Source organism: Diadema antillarum, unplaced genomic scaffold, assembly GCF_040938485.1.
Source record: "Diadema antillarum isolate AM-2024a unplaced genomic scaffold, OU_Dant_1.0 seq00000573_RagTag, whole genome shotgun sequence".
Lineage (NCBI taxonomy): Eukaryota > Metazoa > Echinodermata > Echinoidea > Diadematoida > Diadematidae > Diadema > Diadema antillarum.
This window is the reverse complement of record NW_027271509.1, coordinates 332336-352624: the sequence shown is the minus strand read 5'-3', so window position 1 is coordinate 352624 and position 20289 is coordinate 332336. Positions and strand designations below refer to the sequence as shown.

At 38.2% G+C, this 20289-nt stretch overlaps 1 protein-coding gene across 1 annotated transcript; it reads left to right on the top strand.

Moving 5' to 3' along the window:
* The first annotated feature begins 1924 nt into the window (after positions 1 to 1924).
* On the top strand, positions 1925 to 19664 carry LOC139735370 (uncharacterized). Its single transcript, XM_071646122.1, has 3 exons — positions 1925 to 1953; positions 14664 to 14817; positions 15973 to 19664. Exons 1-3 carry the CDS (start codon positions 1951 to 1953, stop codon positions 19212 to 19214), a joined length of 3399 nt encoding a protein of 1132 aa, XP_071502223.1. The 5' UTR covers positions 1925 to 1950; the 3' UTR covers positions 19215 to 19664.
* Positions 19665 to 20289: the final 625 nt, after the last annotated feature.

The following is a 20289-nucleotide window of genomic DNA, read 5'->3' as shown; positions in this document are numbered from 1 at the left end:
AGGGAGAAATTAAGCTTGTACATAAATCGTCCTAAATGCAAACGATACAAATCGTAAATCCTTAAGATGTTGTTTTCATAAGATGATGTCTCAGTATGGCATCTCCGTGATTCCTGGCAAATAATACAAAGAACTTCGTTTTCTGTAGTAATGATATCCTTTTTATTAAAAGTAAGAGTCGGGGGGGGGGGGGGTGGGGCAGTGACCCGGGAGGTAGTTACCCAGGGAGTAATTGACGTGGTGCACTGTCCTGGGGTAATTTTCCTCTTGATAGTTATAGGGGAGGGCGAGTTGTAGGCCTACTTATCCGGGGTAATCATCCATGGGAGTTATCGGAGGGGGTAGTTATCGGGTGGAAGTTATCTGGGGTCTAGTTATCAGAGGAGGGTGTAAATAACCTGGGATAATTATCCTGGTGGTAATTATGGGGGGGGGGGGGGTTAGTTATCCGGAGGGTAATTATCCGGGGGGTAATTATCCGGGGGGTAATTATCCGTGGGGTAATTATCCGGGGGGTAGTTATCCGAGGGGTAGTTATCCGGGGGGTAGTTATCCTGGGGGTAGTTTTCCGGGGGTAATTATCCAGGGGGTAGTTATCCGCGGGGGTAGTTATCCAGGGGTAGTTATCCGAGGGGTAGTTATCCAGGGGGTAGTTTTCCTAAGGGGGAATTGCCCTGGGGGGTGATTGCCCTAGGAGGGTAGTTGTCCGGGGGGTAGTTGTCCTAGGGGGTAATTACCCTGGAGGGTAATTGCCCTTGGAGGGTAGTTGTCCGGGGGGGGGTAGTTGCCCTAGGGGGGAATTGTCCTGGGGGATAATTATCCGGGTGGTAGTTATCCGGAGGGTGGTTTTCCAGGGGGTACTGTTCCTAGACCCGGTTAAAGGGGTGATCAATATTTACTTTTGTGTTCAAGGTTGAAGGTAATTGATGTACATGTACATGGAACATGTACGTACATGTACCGTATTGTATCTCATTTGTATGGGAAATTCAATTATAGTGTCCAGACATTACCACTTCGTCCTACATGATTCCACATGTATGTTAGCAAACTTTGGTAATGACGTATGATCCAAAAGTTCTGCTGTGATGTTCACATACTGTAGGTACATACATGTGCATGTATGCTGAAATATCCCAAATTAACTCAGAACTTTTCAAATTTTCACTCAAAGTCTCTGCTGCATTTTAAAGTAATTGTCATAATAAACAATGCATACTGTACATGTACTTGACATTTTGTTTTAATAACTCATTTGCATACAGCTGTACATGTACATGCATTGTGTACAATGTACAAATCTTTGTGTGCATTAACGGTCAACCTGCCATGGCCCTGTTCTACATTATTATTATTATTATTATTATTATTATTATTTTTGTTACTAACATTTATAATGCGTCTTTCCCATAAGGCCCAAAGTGCTTACAACAGATTGAACTGTTATAAATACATGTAGTGTACATAATAAACATACAACAATGTATGACAACTGAAAATTAATGAAAAGATACTGTATGTCTTCAATGTCCTTGAAACTGACCATACTGTGCTCACTGGACCATATCTCTTCATGCATGAATGATCAAAGTTTCTAACTACAATGTGTATGCAAATCAAAGACTATTGATCTGGTATAAATGCATTGTACTAAATCTGTTCACCACTTGTATGATTCAGTAATAATCTGCAGTTGTAATGTTATTCAATTTGCCAGAGTGTACAAAAAGCAAGAGGGGTTTGAATAATTCTGCATGCAATTGTACATGTGTACACTTGCAATGTACATGTATACATGTTCATGTAAATTTTTGTAATTTCTACATGACATTTACATACTGTATATTTTTGAAATGACAGGTTCTACATGCAGAAAACCAACCTGAGGTGGGAGGAAAAGATGAGCACCTTGTGTATCGATCGAGCCCTTATATTTGCGGAGAGATCTACATGGTAAGTGTTGTGTAAGAATTCATTGATGTTATTAATTTGAGTCAAAATATTGCAAATTATGCGTTGTAAACATGGTTTTCCACAACTTTTAACATGTAACACTGATAGTAGTGGTGTAACCTGAACTTGTAATGGTATGGATTAACCTGCCAGTATGCTGCCATGAATGGGTGTGAGCCGCGACGGGCTTCCTTCCCAACCCACATTACCATCTGGCATCAAAAGATGATTGAAAAATCTCTAAAGATATCAAAACGTCATATTAAAGAAAATAATCACTCTCGTAGTCTCATTTGCACTAAACCTCAGACAAGTTTGTAAGAAACGTGTGGTAAAACTTTGTCAAAACTTTTTGCTCTGCATTCCATGAACTCCTAAGCACCCCACGTCTCGACCTACATGTAGCCCCTGGACACTCCTGCGTGAGCGGGCTGTCACATTAACTTACTGCCTTCGGTATTTGCAATGCCAAACCTGCAGTGTGCTTTCCGATGTTGAACATTTTTTCTATTCAATTAATTTAACTTTTACCTCACTCTAAACTATTACTTTCTTTAGACAATTGTCCATACATGTTAATGGTGAAGTGAGTGAAAAATTTCCTTTGAATTTTGAACTTCACCGTAATGCCTGTCTGATGGCATGGAGACTGCCATTTTTATGCCTCCGCCACGAAGTGGTGCCGGAGGCATTATGTTTTCGTCCGTCCGTCCGTCCGTCCATCCGTCCTTCCGTCCTTCCTTCCGTCCGTCCGTCCGTCCTTCCGTCCGTCCGTCTTTCCGTCCGTCCGTAATGAATTTTGTGGACAAGGTAACTATCAAAAGCTGTTGAGGTATCCTAATGAAACTTGGCATGTATGTGTATTAGGGGGTGAAGTTGTGCCTATCAACTTTTGGGTGCATGTGCTCAAGGTCAAAGGTCAAAAGGTCAAGGTCAAATACATAAAATTTCACTATTTCCACCATATCTATGCAATGCCTGAAGATATTTTCTTGAAACTTAGTGTATACATGTATTACCCAATTTAGATTCTCTGGTGAAAGTTTGGGTCGTGAGGTCAAAGGTCAAAGGCCAAAAGGTCGAGTAAAAGTATTAAAACTTCTTTTTTTTTTCTGTAAATTGGAAAATTGTTCAAGGTATCTTCCTGGAACATAGTATATATACATGTACTGACCGCAGTGATTATCTAGAGAATGTAAGGTTCATGGCGTCAAAGGTCAGGGGTCAAAGGTCAAGTGCAACACTTCAAAATTTTACTATTTCCCTCATGTTCATGCAATGCCAGCAGGATTAGTATTTTTATGCCTCCGCCACGAAGTGGTGGCGGAGGCATTATGTTTTCGGGTTGTCCGTCCGTCCGTCCGTCCGTCCTTCCGTCCGTCCTTCCGTCCGTCCGTCCGTCCTTCCGTCCGTCCGTCCTTCCGTCCGTCCGTCCGTCTTTCCGTCCGTCCGTAATGAATTTTGTGGACAAGGTAACTATCAAAACCTGTTGAGGTATCGTAATGAAACTTGGCATAATGTATGTGTATTAGGGGGTGAAGTTGTGCCTATCAACTTTTGGGTGCACATGCTCAAGGTCAAAGGTCAAAAGGTCAAGGTCAAATACAAAAAATTTCACTATTTCCACCATATCTATGCAATGCCAGAAGATATTTTCTTGAAACTTAGTGTATACATGTATTACCCAATTTCAATTCTCTGGTGAAAGTTTGGGTGATGAGGTCAAAGGTCAAAGGTCAAAAGGTCGAGTAAAAGTATTACAACTTCTTTTTTTTTCTCTGTAAATTGGAAAATTGTTCAAGGTATCTTCATGGAACATAGTATATACATGTACTGACTGGCAGTGATTATCTAGCAAATATAGGGTTCATGGGGTCAAAGGTCAGGGGTCAAAGGTCAAGTGCAACACTTCAAAAGTTTACTATTTCCCTCATGTTCATGCAATGCCAGCAGGATTATTATTTTTTTTTTACACTTGGTGTATGCATGTGTAACCTAATAGAAATTCTCTGGAGAGTTTTTTTTTTTCTTTTTCTTTTTTTTGCCTCAAAGGTCAAAGGTCAAAGATCAAGTGAAAGTGCTGAACTAACTCTTCCTCCATATCTCAGATGTGGCTCAATTTATCGTGAAACTTGACTGCATATTTATGCATGTTCTACCTGAAAGTTATTACTATCTTATGAATTTTAGGGTCAAAGGCCAGATGAACATGGTAACAATTTACTATTCAGTACAGAAATTGCACTTTTTCTCCATACCGGTACCATGAAAATTACTCAATGCATAAATGTATGAATGGGTCAAAGTCAAGTTAAAGTCCTTAAATCCCCAAATACATGCTCTCCTATTCTTCCAATTAAACCAAGGTCGAGGAAGGTGAACATTCAACACATTTGTGACAAGCTTGTCATTTCAATATTTTGCCAGTTTTGTGAAAATGTAATCACACATTGTCCACATGTACTATCTAGACCTATAAGGAAAATCATGCATTATGGCGGAGGCATACCAGTCGCCATAGCGACATTTCTAGTTTTTTTTTACACTTGGTGTATGCATGTGTAACCTAATAGAAATTCTCTGGAGAGTTTTTTTTTTCTTTTACTTTTTTTATTGCCTCAAAGGTCAAAAGGTCAAAGATCAAGTGAAAGTGCTGAACTAACTTTTTCCTCCATATCTCGGAAGTGGCTCGATGTATCGTGAAACTTACTGCATATCTATGCATGTTCTACCTGAAAGTGATTATCTTATGAATTTTAGGGTCTAAAGGCAAGATGAACATGGTAACAATTTACTATTCAGTACAGAAATTGCACTTTTTCTCCATACCGGTACCATGAAAATTACTCAATGCATAAATGTATGAATGGGTCAAAGTCAAGTTATAGTCCTTAAATCCCCAAATACATGCTCTCCTATTCATCCAATTAAACCAAGTTCAAGGAAGGTGAACATTCAACACATTTCTAACAAACTTGTCATTTCAATATTTTGCCAGTTTTGTGAAAATGTAATCACACATTGTCCACATGTACCGTTAGTGCACCAGTTTTCGACAGGACCCAGATTTCGACACCTAGCTGATAATTCTTATTAAATTTTATACTCGGTACAAACGTCTGACTTCAACAATCAACCAAGTTATCAATCACATTTCTAGTCTTATATAAACACCGTTTGTCACTTGTCATCATAATCCGACGGTAGAATATTTAGGAGAAAAGCAACACAGTGTCAGCAGAAATTTTGATATCGGCCATTTTCAGGGGTTCACACAATATGACGCATTTTGTAAACATCGCCGTAAAATGAAATTCACCCATGCCGGTTATCTTACTTTAGTATCAGTTTGTTTGCCAAATCCTGACGTTTGATTTCATAATCGTCTTTAGTAATTTCATAACTAAATTCGTGATAAATGAGCAAACTTGTAGAAAGAGTTGGCTTTGAGAATGTGGCACCAGATTTCGACATTCCCATAGTAAGACACGTTATAGAGGAAACAACAAGTTCTTGCGCCAGTACTTGGCTGGTTTGCGTCCACAATGCAGTATACGCGTACTGTACGCGCCATGTGATTTATGCGTGATGCGCGCTAGTGATTGTGTCGAAAAATGATGCTGGGTGTCGAAATCTGATGCCAGCGACGGCGTGACAGAAATCGCTAAGATTGAACACGAGCGCATTCAAATTGGAATTCGTTCAAGGCATATTATTATTGGCCTTTGTAGCTCAACTTCGTATCGAAATTCCGAGGTAAAACGGTGCAGTATTGATGGTAAGCAAGGAAATGTGCTAAAGTGTCGAAAACCGGTACCCTTACTGTACTATCTAGCCCTATTAGGAGAATCATGCATTATGGTGGAGGCATACCAGTCGCCATAGCGACATTTCTAGTTTATTGTACAACGCCTAATAAGAATATCGCAATCTGATTGGCTAAGAGCTCGTAATCGATCGATACTTCGAGTGAAGGAATTTTGGAGTATGCACGCTCCAGCCTTGAGACATCTAACCTGGATGTGGCATGGTAGCTCGTGAAGTAAAATGTGATCGTTTTTGTTTGAGATGATACATTGAATTAAAAAAAAAAATCACAGTGAAGATGTTGAACAAAACAAATGTTTTATTTCACTTACAGCCGTACAATGACAGGGATTTCGCACTTGGTGAAAGCTCGCGACCGCACTGTTACATGTAAACGAGCTTTCATCTTGAGTGAAATCCCTTGCCATCGCACAGCTCTGCGTGAAACATCTGTCTGTTGCATCACTGCAAACTGCATATTTACACAAAAAAATGTGGATTCTAGGAGTGTTACTTTCTGATGGGTATTAAAGGTAGGGAACCCCATTTGCATGCCTTAAATGAAGAGTTATATAAATACAGTGGTATGTTGAAGAGAGTAGCATTTTAGAAACTCCCATAAAGTATTGAAAGTGGAAGGTAACATTTAGTACATTATTTTGACCGTTAGATTTTGAATTGAATTTTTTTCGGGGCTCACCGTAAATTCCAGTACATTACTAGGCTAGCTTTGCAGACCCATGTACTGCATGTGTGTTCATCGTGTATATTTTGTGAAGAAAGTTCATCAACACAAGCCTCATATAGGGGAAAGGGGGGCAATTTGAGCCCCCTTTTTTACATTTTTATAAATATCTCAATAAATAAAACATGCTGGAGCATGATAATACCAAAGGTAATAGTAGTAGATAGGCTGAATAATACCATGTAGAAATTATGTTACCAGCTATTCCAATTTGCATATTAATTGGTGTTTAATATGTACAACAAGGGGCTCATTTTGCCCCATGAAAATGGGGTAAAATGAGCCCCTTTTCAAAACCATGTGTAATTAATCAATTTCTGTTCTGTAACAAACTGTAATGAATTTTGCTTTTCTCATAAGTATTCTGGAGCATAAGAGTGTTACTATAGCTTAATATCCCCCTAATTAATTACCACATTAATTATAGCAATGTTAATGACATAGCGTATGTGTTTCCACCATGTTCTATTTCCGTAAGTGTTGTCACACAATGCATAGTGTCTGTTTTATATGATTTGTTAGCAATAATTGTTTGCAAAAAACTGCTGTAACATCTAAACCTAAAGAGAGATCAATGCCACAGCAGCAACACCCCTGCAAAATAACTTTGGACAGAGATAATAACCAATGAACTTGAGTTGATGGTATCATCAATTTCACCACATGCTTCACATTTTTCGACTTCATTGTCATCCATTTTGGGTTTCATTGTCACTTAGTGGAATTTCCACTAACTCATCAAAAATATTCTGTTTCATCCCTGTCTTTCCTTTGTTATTGATTCTTTCTGTTCTGCTTTCCTGACAGTCTTCTTTTAGCCTCTCCACTCTTTCTTATTCTCACCCAATGTTCCAATGTACCGAATAATGGCACAAATACGTTAGTGCAAGATGCATCCTATTATTGTAGGGCCACATACACCTGTATTCTCTTTAAATGTGTGCTTGATTACATGCATTTCTCTTATTCAGGTATATTTCAAGAAACATTCAATAAAAATCATAAATTGTATTAAAATATAATACTCGATCCATTATTCACAGTACACAGCGTCCATACATAACAGAGGGGGCTCATATTACCCCACGGGGTACTATTCCATACATTCACATCCAGGCAGAAAATCAAAATGATTTTCTCTAGAATTATTTTATAATTTACACATACTATGGCTACTTAACACAATCAACAAAGAATATAAATAATTGAAGCAAAGGGGTGGATAGAGTACTGATCTTTCCAAAGTGGACATGCCACTTTCGAGATGAAATTCCGTAGTGCTACGTGTTTAACTGCTCCTCCTTGCCTTATGAAATGGGATGTAGGTGAATATTATACTGCAACTTGTGGCAGAGATAGTGGACTAACATGCCACAAAATAGTAGCCAGTTTGGCCCAGGCACATTAGAGCAGTGAGCAAAATTCCTCAAGGGGGCTCATTTTACCCCGGGGCTCAAATTGCCGCCCTTTCCCCTACATTCTTGCCACACACTCTATATGTTATTACATCAGCTCTTGTACTTTTAGATTTGTGTTTATAGATAACAAATGGGCAATTCCATGGTAACTGACGTTACGTGTAAGGATTTTCATGAAATTGTTTACGTTGTAGTTTGGTGAATGAAAGCACCTGGGGCTTGTAATTAGCATTGATGAATGAGTTCATGAGAATGAAGAAATAGGCGGAAAGTTTTTCTCTCAAACTGCTTTTGTTATCACATAGCAAGTGAAAATGTGTCGGTAACTGATGTTACGGAAAAAGGACATGGGAAATTATGGTATAGATTTAAATGGAAATATCTCATGTCCCTGACGTCTAGTTTATATGTGTTTAATATGGCAATACACCTAGGTTCTTAGGAACAGTTGTGCAAAATAATGTGCACTTTTATAGTTCTTTCCTTTTAGCACCATGCCAATTTCAGTGAAGGCATGACGGTAACTGACGTTACGCTTACTTTTGCCATAGGGTTTACACATGTATGCAAAACCATGATTTGGAATAGTTTTGTGATATTTCATAATTCTGACCTTTCAGTATGATTTGTTTGATATGGAATCATACCTTGGTTCATCAATTATAAATACCGGTGTACAAATGAAATGAAACATTAGTCCATTTTCTTTGTGTTCTGTGAAAACTTAAAGATAATAAAAAGTTTTGGTACAAGGTTGTACCTCAAAAGTTTCCCTGAATTTCCTTGTCTTGGTTTGTGTTTCAGGTTAAAGTACGTTGTCTGTGAGAATCACTTGCCCCAAAGTGCTCTCATGTCTTAGTAATCATGCAATAATGGTTTCGTACCAGAGCCGTCGCGGTGCCGCGGCGAGGTATAGTATTGTACGAAACCACTGACTGCGACCAGCAGCGTGCAGCCCCATACGCATAGCTAACTGCGACCAGCAGCCCCATAGGCATAGCGTAATGGGGCTTCGCATTTTAGCATTCAGGATCATGACAGATTTAGTATCACGGGTAAAAGTCAACTTAAAATCCAAAAATTTCTTCAATTTGAAGACTTACCAATTAAGTTGAAGTATTGCAAACAGGCTTTGGACAACGTTTGGTTCTGCCAATAGTCCATTTCTGTTCGAATTGATGACTGAATGTGACTTGGCCGAGAGGACCTTGGGAGAGCTACATACACTGAATACTACGGCCAGCGCATGCGCACACAAACATCTTATCCGTTCATGAATTTGAAATTTGTGCGCATGTGATGTGTTTGCATGCACTGGCTGTAGTATTCAGTGTATGTAGCTCTCCCAAGGTCCTCTCGACTGAGTCACATTCAGTCATCAATTCGAACAGAAAGGGACTATTGGCAGAACCAAACGTTGTCCAAAGCCTGTTTTCAATACTTCAACTTAATTGGTAAATCTTCAAATTGAAGAAATTTTGGGATTTTAAGTTGACATTTACCCGCGGTACTAAATCTGTCATGATCCTGAATGCTACAATGCGAAGCCCGATTACGCTATGTGTATGGGGCTGCTGGTTGCTATGCGTATGGGGCTGCTGGTCGCAGTTAATTGCATGATTACTAAGACATGAGAGCACTTTGGGGCGAGTAAGTCTCACAGTGTTAAATATGAAAGGTACTTTAACCTCAAACACAAACTAAGACAAGGAAATTCAGGGAAACTTTTGAGGTACCAAAACTTTTTATTATCTTTAAAGGTAAACATGTCAGTAACTGACGTTACACGTCCTTTTGCTATGGGGTTTACAGAAAACTAATTTATTTAACAGGTTATTATACTGCTGCAGTATACCAGTAACAATCCCAGGCAATTACGTAGCAAAAAATTAAAACAAAATCTAAAGACACAAATGGGGTGGGGGCCTTAGGGGGACATCCCCCCCCCCATGCCATAGCACAGTTGGGCAAAAATAATGTAAATGCACCAGAGGATATTTCTTCACATTTGTCTTAAGACTGTATTCTTATTCAACAGTTATGATTACACAGAACCATTTAGATTAAGCAGTTCCAAGTTTAAATATATTGACATACATTGTAACTAAGGGTTTCTTTTTTTAATGAACAGGAAAGTTTCTATCTAGAGTGCCCCACCCATAATACCCTGCAAGTACTACACAAAACATGGATATTTTTGCGTGTGAAAAAAATATCTTTCAGGTCATGGGGAAAAAAGATATACAAATGTATGCATGAATATTTATGAAATCTACTGTGATACATATTTCTTCTTCTTTTCTTTATTTTACTCCTTCTCCTTCAAGGCATTCTTAGGGCCATAAAAAAATGATCTCCATCAATTTATTTAAATGAAAAGAGTCGCACTTTTGATATTTTTCTGTGGAGAAGAAACATGCTCTTTTTTTTTGTCAAAAAAGAGCATTATTGGTATAGTCCTTGCTTGAAGTAATATAACTGTTTTTCTTTTCCTTTCCACTGATATATCAAGGCTTGCAAGTACATTCCAGATACCAAGAAATTGGACTTTGCAATGAAAGAATTCTAAGATCAATATAAACAAATCTTCCTGTTCATAATCATCATGTACAGTGCACTCCCGTTATAACAAAATGCTGGGGACCGAACGAAAACAAGGAAACCACGTATAATATCATATTCTGTTTGCTGAATACTCATCATACACTGGAAAGCTATGTGAAATGTGATGGGATAACTGTATTACAATAATAAACGCAAGTTCCCCTCAGAAACTGTGCGTGACACAAGGAGCGATCACAGTGGTGTGAAGCCTTCACCCATGCAGAGACGCTATGCTTGTTCCGTTACGTATTTTCGAAAGCAATTTGCATTTCGTTATATTTTTAATGGAGCACATTTCTTTTGTTTTTCTTTGTGGCGCTCGGAAAAGACTTCGTTATAACGGAAATTTCGCTATAATCGTGTTCGTTATATTAAGCGAATTTTGTACCATAGACTTTAATGGTGATAATTTTGGGACCAGAAGATTTACTTCGTTATAACGAAATTTCGTTATAACCGTGTTCGTTGTAACGGGAGTGCACTGTATTACAAAATGTCACTGCTTGAATGAAATAAAATAATCAACAAATATGAGCATTTTTTTAAAAACCCTAGAATCACCTCTCACTTTGAACAACATTAGTGTGAAGTTTCAAACAGTAATGAGTGCATGCCTTATGTACCATAATACAAGATGTGCCCCATTAACTAAAGCAAGCGAAGAAATATCTGTTTGTGCATTTGCCTTGAGGTAGAAACTTATCGAAGCTTCCAGAAAAAAAAATGCTAGCAAACGCAAACATTAAAGATTGTAAAACTGATGGTATACAGCTGTGCACAAGTTTTTGTATAGAAAAGGTGGTTACCATGCAACCACATCACTGATTAGGCCTGCAAACTTTGGTAGCTTTATCATCCGTAGGACTGGGAATGTACACCTGTACTGTATAGTAATTTGAGTGCATATACAAAGTACTGCATGTGTCATGGTAAATCTAAACTTCCAGATGATAAATTAACCTTAAACTTGTGCTAAATCGAAAATCAAAAGCTCAAGCCCCCCCCCCCCCCAAAAAAAAAATGACAATCATGATAAATAAATGAATAAATAAATTAAAAATAAAATAAAATAAAATGAAATAAAAATGTATCCATGGACATGTACATGTACCACGGTGATGACATCATTCCCTATCAAAGGGATTGCTGCTCTTTGTTGATAACTTTGACTTCCCAGATGTATACAAAATGGCCTAAAGTAAAAAAAATTGCCTCAGTTATAATTACTGTCATGGTAACTGATGTTACATACTCGTGTATGACGTTTTGGTAGCTGACGTTACACATTTTGTAGTGTTCATTTTGACTCTCCAGTATGCCAAGTATCCTTATTTCTGGTATTAAAAGGAAGGCATATGGGCATACATTAGAAATCCCAAGTTACATCATACAGCTCACTTTCTTTGATGAATAAAGTTGAATAAAAATTCCTTGTTTTTGGTAACTGACGTTACATCCATCATTGTCAAACTGATTAAAAGTTTTTGTCAAATTCTTTAAAGCAACCAGCTCTTTTTTCTATCGTGTGGTAAAAGACTTCTCTGGTAACTGCATACATATAAAAGATTGTCGTTTAGAGTACTAGTAAAATGGATATACAGAGCGTAAGTTATGTGACAATACACTCTTTTTACCATTGAGTTATAGGCATATTTTGGTAGCCATTTTGAAAATCAAAATGGCTGCTTTTATTGAAAAACAATGATTCTTAAAACTTAGACTCAAGTATTGTCTGAAAATGTATTGTGTTTGAAACGAATATCATTTTGAATTTTTGGCACCTGTGTCCTATATACCAGGGAATTGTCCACATACAGAAGACTGCAACAAAAAGGCTTATACTGTAAGTGTGGCTTACACACAGAACTACTGAGTAGTTGAGTTTTGTGCATTATTCAAATTTTACCATAGATAACTGTTGACTTCCAAATTTCTAAGCAGTGGCCTAAGCAAGTCCCCTGAGGTTCATATTTAATGTTTTGCTGCATTTTGGGAGGTCTGTAAAAGGTATCCCCTACTTTTAAAGGTTTCCACTCAGTCCCATCTTATACACATTGCGGATTAAAAACGGGTTTTGCAGAACCGGGATAATGCGGGACAGGTTTAATGCATGTGGTTTACACCACTAACAGGCAGGATTTCCCCGATGTGTTTAAAAGTTGCTGGCAGTTTGAAGTAATTAGAGATAGCTTCAAAAATACGAAAAACGCATCCAAAAGTATGAATTTTCAGTAAAAACTTTACTTACATTGTAAAGAAAAACATGAAGCTTTATATAGTATTCATGAGATGTGACTATCAGGACTGCAGTATATGCAAGGCTTCGAAGTTACAACACCTTATTCTTCAATGCGGTGACAAAATAAAAGACGGGGTTGGGGCATCTCAGCTGGTGGTTGATGTAGTGCATAGAAATTTATTTTTTACTCGAGCAAAGATTGATTGCGAGACCAGAACATCATGGAAATTTGTTCATGATACAAAAATTTGTGACTTGCTGTCTGTTGATTATGAAATACCATACTGTAAACGTCAATATTTTCGCGCGATTAATTTTTCGCGCTGAGCGGCTCGAAAACATATTCGCGGGTTCTTAAATTCGCGCTCGGCAGCGGGTTAATACACAGTTGCTGTCTTCATCCAGCGATGCCAGCGTACGATAAGCGACGTAGCGAGTGGCGCGAGTGCGAGTACAAGCGCTCAACTACGTAGTACATGTATTTTACTCGATACATGTTCTGTAGGACTAGTACTGTAGTCGCGGGGATGTAGCACACCAATCGGCCGTGGGCTCGGTGCGTGCGGTGCGTGCGATGATACTGCTATATGCGTAAACATGTCTGTACTACGTAGCAGTATCATCGACGAAGTGCACCAGGCCGTTCAAAATGTGCATAGAAAATTGCGAAGATATATTCGCGCGTTTTTGAATTCGCGCTAGCCGAACGTAGCGCGAAATCCGCGAAAATTAATGTACCGCGAAAATTTCCACGTTTACAGTAAGTTGGGTAATGAACATGACTGGATATTTACAATAAGCCAGTTCACAGTTAGCTCATGTCTCAATTGACCCCTGCACCACAGATTTCTGTACAAGAGGAAAAGGTCTTGTAAGTGTTTTCCGAAAATATGTGAAATTTCAAAATGTCATGTAACTTCCTTGTTTTTTATCTGATTTTCATCATTTCTGCACTGTTTTGTTGGAGAATTTTTCTCTTGTGTTTCTTGTGAGATTTATTAAATTCTGAACCAAACTGTCCCTTTGAAAATATCTTAAATACATAGTTCTTCATGTCTCTGTTCTCGTGTAAAATCAAAGTCCTAAAAATATTGCTTTTTAAAATTATGCCGTAAAGATTGAAAAATCTTCTGGCTGCATGATTTTTCATAGTAGCTTTCTCATGTAGACTGCGTGTAGAATAAATGACTGACAAACTTAAATTATCATGTAATATTTGCCCATAAATATTGTACTTACAACTTTTACAAATACCCGGTATGTTTTCCAAGCTTTTGTATTTTAAGCCATTTATTCATCCATCTTAGCATCATTGTAGAGCTCCGACATCGATCTTTTTAATTGAACTTCCACGATGTTACATGGTGACTTTAAAAGTGCATTTAACTGATTTTAATAACACAATAATTTTAAGCGACATAACTTTAATCAAAACTGGGCATTAGCGTATGAATTTGCAGTTGACACCTCTCTCAGTATAATGGATTAATCCTCATGAATATTAATCTCTCATTCTATAATGTCACATAGATAATTTATCAATCTTTGCCAATTTTCTGAGCTTCTACTGGATGAAATGTGGAGCTTTTATACTTTTACCATTTATGATTTTCCTTATGTGAATTCTTTGCTATAAATACGTGATATTCTTATATTACACATTTCCCTTTGGAACGATACTAAATTCAAAGTTTACAGACATGTTCAATATGTATAGGAACTAAAGCATTTCATTTGTGACCAGAAATTATATCTCAGAAAATTTCATTCTAAAATTAAAACATATGTTTAGAGTTTTAGATTTCATGTAACACTTGATTGGGGCATTGAATGTATTTTGTGTCTTGTATATATACATGCTTTGAATAATTATTTTCTTTTCAATTATTTCATACAGGCAACTGATCTCAACATGGAGGTGATGTTAAAAGAAATAAACATTTTTACAGAACATGCTGTTGTAGTTCCACTACAAAACAACTCCCTAGTAGCTGACACCACCATATCTCTGCCGTGCAGAAAGCTTAAGGACATCAGCATCAAAACCAAAGGTAACTTGAAAAAAATTGGGTCAGATTTCAAACAGAAGGCCTTTAGGGCTACAATGAGGAACCTGAAAGAGCATTCATACAGGCACAACTACTACCAGACACAGCGGAAGAATGCCCTCCTTTTTGTCACTCAAAGTGCTTTAGGGAGGGGGAAGCATGCAACAAGTGTAAATTTGGGTCTGATTCTTCCAGAAATAGACAATGATCTGGTGCCATTTCCAGATAAATCAAAGACTTACAGCTACCGTAACCACAATATCACCCACCTTTGTATTAAAGTTGCTGGGCCCAAACTGGGACACTGTTGCCTGTGATGGTATTACAAAGTTTGTTACTTCTGTTAGAATGCGCGTAGATTGTAATGATATGTTAAATGTGAAGTGAAGTGTGCGCAATATCCAGGTATCGCACCTTCCCGGTATTCCCTGGAGGAATATATTATGAGCTGAAATGTCACTTGTAACTCTCAGGATGCATGAGTTGTGTTCACATAGGTCAGCTGCTCACATGGTATCTTATTTTCAAACTAGTCTTAGTATAGACTTGTAATTAATTATTGTTATAAAAGTCTAGAAAAGAATCAGACTTTCAGTCTTAATTAATCACTTAATAATATGCATTATGAAAATTTTCTTTTAGATATTACACTATAATTAAACTACATGTATCATGACTAATTTTCTACCAGCTGTGGAAATTCTCCAACGGTTTAATCCAGTGATTGACAAGACAAAGGCATTTTTAAAAAGCATGTAATTGATCCATATCATGTTCCTGATACGGACTACACATGACATTCTACACAGTGCAATGAGCAATCTTTGCCATCTCTTTCATAATGGTTTTAAGAATGAGGTGATTTTTGTCTGCATCATTCACAGTTGATATAAACTGAACTTACGATGTAAAGTTTTGTTATTAATTAAATTTATTTTATGATTTTCTCACAAAGTCATGCATGTCAGGTTTCTTATTATTGATACTCTGTGCATCAGAAAATAAAAGCCATTGATATACTTCGTAACTGTGTATTATGGCTGTCATTTGCAAGAACTTTTATAACAATAGTGTTATGTGTCATCTCGATTTGATGAGCTATTGACACACTTAAAAACACTAATTTCTCTTTTACCCTTGAACCTTATTCTTTTGCAGGTGCAGTCATGCGTCAGAACTTGCACAGTAGTTCTCTGTATGTGAACAGCAGGCACGATGGTGTGCACATCCTTCTGTATGCAAGAGATTGGGAGGATGCATCAATTATTCGTGAACCCCGATCACCAACCCTTCCTCAGTCAAGACAGCAACACAGTCCTCACACACTGTTCACACCAAGTTCAAGTACGTATGACGAGGACTTCCCAAGCCTGGAACAAAATACAACACCAACCAAGACGCACAGCAAACAACACAAACGAACTGTATTCCGACAGCCAGATGTCCCATCTCCTCCAAAGGTCAAAAGAAGAAAAGATGTACAAAGCAGACATCATGTGGACCCAAAAAAATGTGTCGCAACAAACAGAAATGGAAGGATTGTTGTGAACCTGCAAGAATCAAAAATGAAAAACAAAGTAGACAAGCCTCCCGCATTTGACAGGGACAGTCATCATTTTGAGCAAGGAAATGTGCACAGTGAGAATCGGCCTCCAAATGACGCAGAAGAGGCTACTCCACACAAAAGAAAAACTTCTTCTGAGAAGTGTCAAAACAATGTGTGTAAAGCAATGCAAGAGGTGAAAGTAGAACGTGATTCTGAACAAGAAAATCCTCCAAACACAGAAAAGGACGATCCATACCAAAGAAGAAAAAAACATTTGGAGAAGAGCCAAAACATTGTCGGTGAACCAGTCCTTGGGGAGAAAGATCATGATTTTGAAGAAAAAAATCCTGCAAATGTAGAAGGGGATATTCTACACGGAATAAGCAAGAATGCTTCTGGAAAGAGTCAAAACATTGTGGGTCAACCAATGCCAGAGGAAAAAGCAGGTCATGATTCTCAACAAGAAAATCCTCCAAATGCAGAAGAGGACTCTCCGCACGTAAAACTGGAGAAAACTTTCGAGGAGAGCCAAATCAATGTTGATGAATCAGTTCAAGGGCAGAAAACAGAATACCATTTTGAAGAAGCGAATCTTCAACATGCAGAAGAAGGGGAGACTGCACAGCAAAAAAATGAGGAAAGTTGTGGGAGGAGCGAAAATTGTGTGGGAGAGCCGATTCCAGGGAAGAAGGCAGATCACAATTCTGAACAAGGAAAGAGTCAAAACATTGTGGGTCAACCAATGCCAGAGGAAAAAGCAGGTCATGATTCTCAACAAGAAAATCCTCCAAATGCAGAAGAGGACTCTCCACACGTAAAACTGGAGATAACTTTCGAGGAGAGCCAAATCAATGTTGATGAATCAGTTCAAGGGCAGAAAACAGATCACCATTTTGAAGAAGCGAATCTTCAACATGTAGAAGAAGGGGAGACTGCACAGCAAAAATATGAGGAAAATCGTGGGAGGAGCGAAAATTGTGTGGGAGAGCCGATTCCAGGGAAGAAGGCAGATCACAATTCTGAACAAGGAAAGAGTCAAAACATTGTGGGTCAACCAATGCCAGAGGAAAAAGCAGGTCATGATTCTCATCAAGAAAATCCTCCAAATGCAGAAGAGGACTCTCCACACGTAAAACTGGAGATAACTTTCGAGGAGAGCCAAATCAATGTTGATGAATCAGTTCAAGGGCAGAAAACAGATCACCATTTTGAAGAAGCGACTCTTCAACATGTAGAAGAAGGGGAGACTGCACAGCAAAAAAATGAGGAAAATTGTGGGAGGAGCGAAAATTGTGTGGGAGAGCCGATTCCAGGGAAGAAGGCAGATCACAATTCTGAACAAGGAAAGAGTCAAAACATTGTGGGTCAACCAATGCCAGAGGAAAAAGCAGGTCATGATTCTCAACAAGAAAATCCTCCAAATGCAGAAGAGGACTCTCCACACATAAAACTGGAGATAACTTTCGAGGAGAGCCAAATCAATGTTGATGAATCAGTTCAAGGGCAGAAAACAGAATACCATTTTGAAGAAGCGACTCTTCAACATGTAGAAGAAGGGGAGACTGCACAGCAAAAAAATGAGGAAAATTGTGGGAGGAGCGAAAATTGTGTGGGAGAGACGATTCCAGGGAAGAAGGCAGATCACAATTCTGAACAAGGAAAGAGTCAAAACATTGTGGGTCAACCAATGCCAGAGGAAAAAGCGGGTCATGATTCTCAACAAGAAAATCCTCCAAATGCAGAAGAGGACTCTCCACACGTAAAACTGGAGAAAACTTTCGAGGAGAGCCAAATCAATGTTGATGAATCAGTTCAAGGGCAGAAAACAGATCACCATTTTGAAGAAGCGACTCTTCAACATGTAGAAGAAGGGGAGACTGCACAGCAAAAAAATGAGGAAAATTGTGGGAGGAGCGAAAATTGTGTGGGGGAGCTGATTCCAGGGAAGAAGGCAGATCGCAATTCTGAACAAGGAAATCCTCTAAATGTGAAAAAAGGAGATACTCAACAAAGATGCAAGAGTACCCTTGTGACAAATATTGACGAAATTGTGGAAATGAAATTCCTTGATTTTCTGGGGCATAGGGTAGCCACGGCACATGTATTTGGAGAGCAATACATATCTTGTGATATTTTCAGAATTTATGTTAATATACCCAAACGTGGATACACTCTAATTGATGAGATCTTGTCTGAATATTACCGTGGTGAGCATCCTGCTTTTTTGCTTCAGGGGAGAAAGAGAGCATGGGTATTGAAAGATGCACTGATGACTGTACTTAGGCAAAGTAAAAGTAGGAGGAACAAAAAGAGAAGAGCACTTCTGTTGCATGAATTGATGGATATGGAATCTAAGCAAGAGCAATCTCATGATCTTAATTACAAGGAGGACTCCAATAGTGTTCAATGCGCAAAAGCCAGTGAATCCCAAGAACACACAAAAAGAATTGAAGAACAAGACCTGACTTTTGATTCAGATGTGATGGAGTATTTTTCCTTATTTGGTAAGAAAGTACCATGCGATCTTCAAGCTGAAAGTGTCTGGCTTAAAGTGTCTGCGATATTTCAGTATGTTGGGTTTACGCCCCATATTAAGAAGAGAGGGTGGAAGTTTGTTGATGGATGCCTCAAAGCAAATGGCATAGACTCCCAATCTGTATTTGATAATCCTAAGAAAAGAAGTCGAACAACTTTTCCAGCACTGGAAATACTGCTACAAAAGTTCAGAGTTGGTGACAAGCAGAGAAAGATACAAGTTCTGACAGAGTTGAGGGCTGAAAGGGATAGACTGTTAGCTACCTTTCTCAAAACATTACATCTTCAAAAGTGTGATATCTCTGAAAAGAACAAATAGCTATTTGGGGATAACCTACAAAATATCAAGTTGTCTCAAGCACAATCACAACCTGACAAAGACCCTTCACATGCCGCAGTTTGTGTCATCTCGATTTGATGAGCTATTGACACACTTAAAAACACTAATTTCTCTTTTACCCTTGAACCGTGTAACACTGGTGTTTACTTGCTGGTAGAGAAATGTATGGTTTCATAGTCTAAAAAATGTTTTCATATTCCAAAACAATTAATCAAATAATCAATGCCCAAATGTTGATTGTTATTTTGGAGATATGCTTTAATGCTATACGTAGTATAATATGGTTCCAATTGGCACCATTGTCATCTGTAGGAAAGTCATCTGTAGTAAATGTAATGTATATCACATTATCACATATCTTTTGACTTGAAGGCATTGTATCAATACAATGATCTTTGACAAATGGACAAAGTATTTGATCCCTCTCAACCCAGGTGTTAAACGTACTTCACAGGTACAGTGTACTATATGTCACAAGATACCTGCAGTGTATCTTGATAATTTATTTTATTACAAGTTACTTGTAGCTCCATGAGGGCATCAAGATACCTGTATGTGCTGGTTCTGCATACCTTTCTTATAGCATGGACACATGTAGAAGAGACTTTTTGGAAGTAAATAATTGTATGGAGCTCTTGTTGCATTCTGATTAGTGAACTAGAAGTCATTGGGAAAATACATGTACATACTTTTTGCAAGGCATTTTCAAAATTGTTTTGATGTTGCCTTGTATATATTTGTAAAGATGTTAGCATGTAGAAGCAATTTAGTGAAACAATTTCTCTATCAGTTTTTACATATGTTTATATGTGTATATTATATACATACACTGGAACTTTTTGGGTTTTTTACCCTGTTTTTTTTTTTTGTAAGCTCACCTGTGGGTTTTCATTCTTTGGTGCAGTGGTTTGTACTCCTGACTTGTAATCAGCAAGTTCAGGGTTCGAATCCCACTCAGTGCCTATGCCCCTACAGTGCTAGACGAGGCATTTTGTCCACATTTGTCTCTCTCGACCCAGGTGCAGTAAATGGGTACCTGGTAGGAATTTATTCC

Coding starts and splice junctions, on each gene's coding strand:
- LOC139735370 (XM_071646122.1), top strand. Junction 14,818..15,972: donor CATCAGCATCAAAACCAAAG/GTAACTTGAAAA, acceptor ATTCTTTTGCAG/GTGCAGTCATGCGTCAGAAC.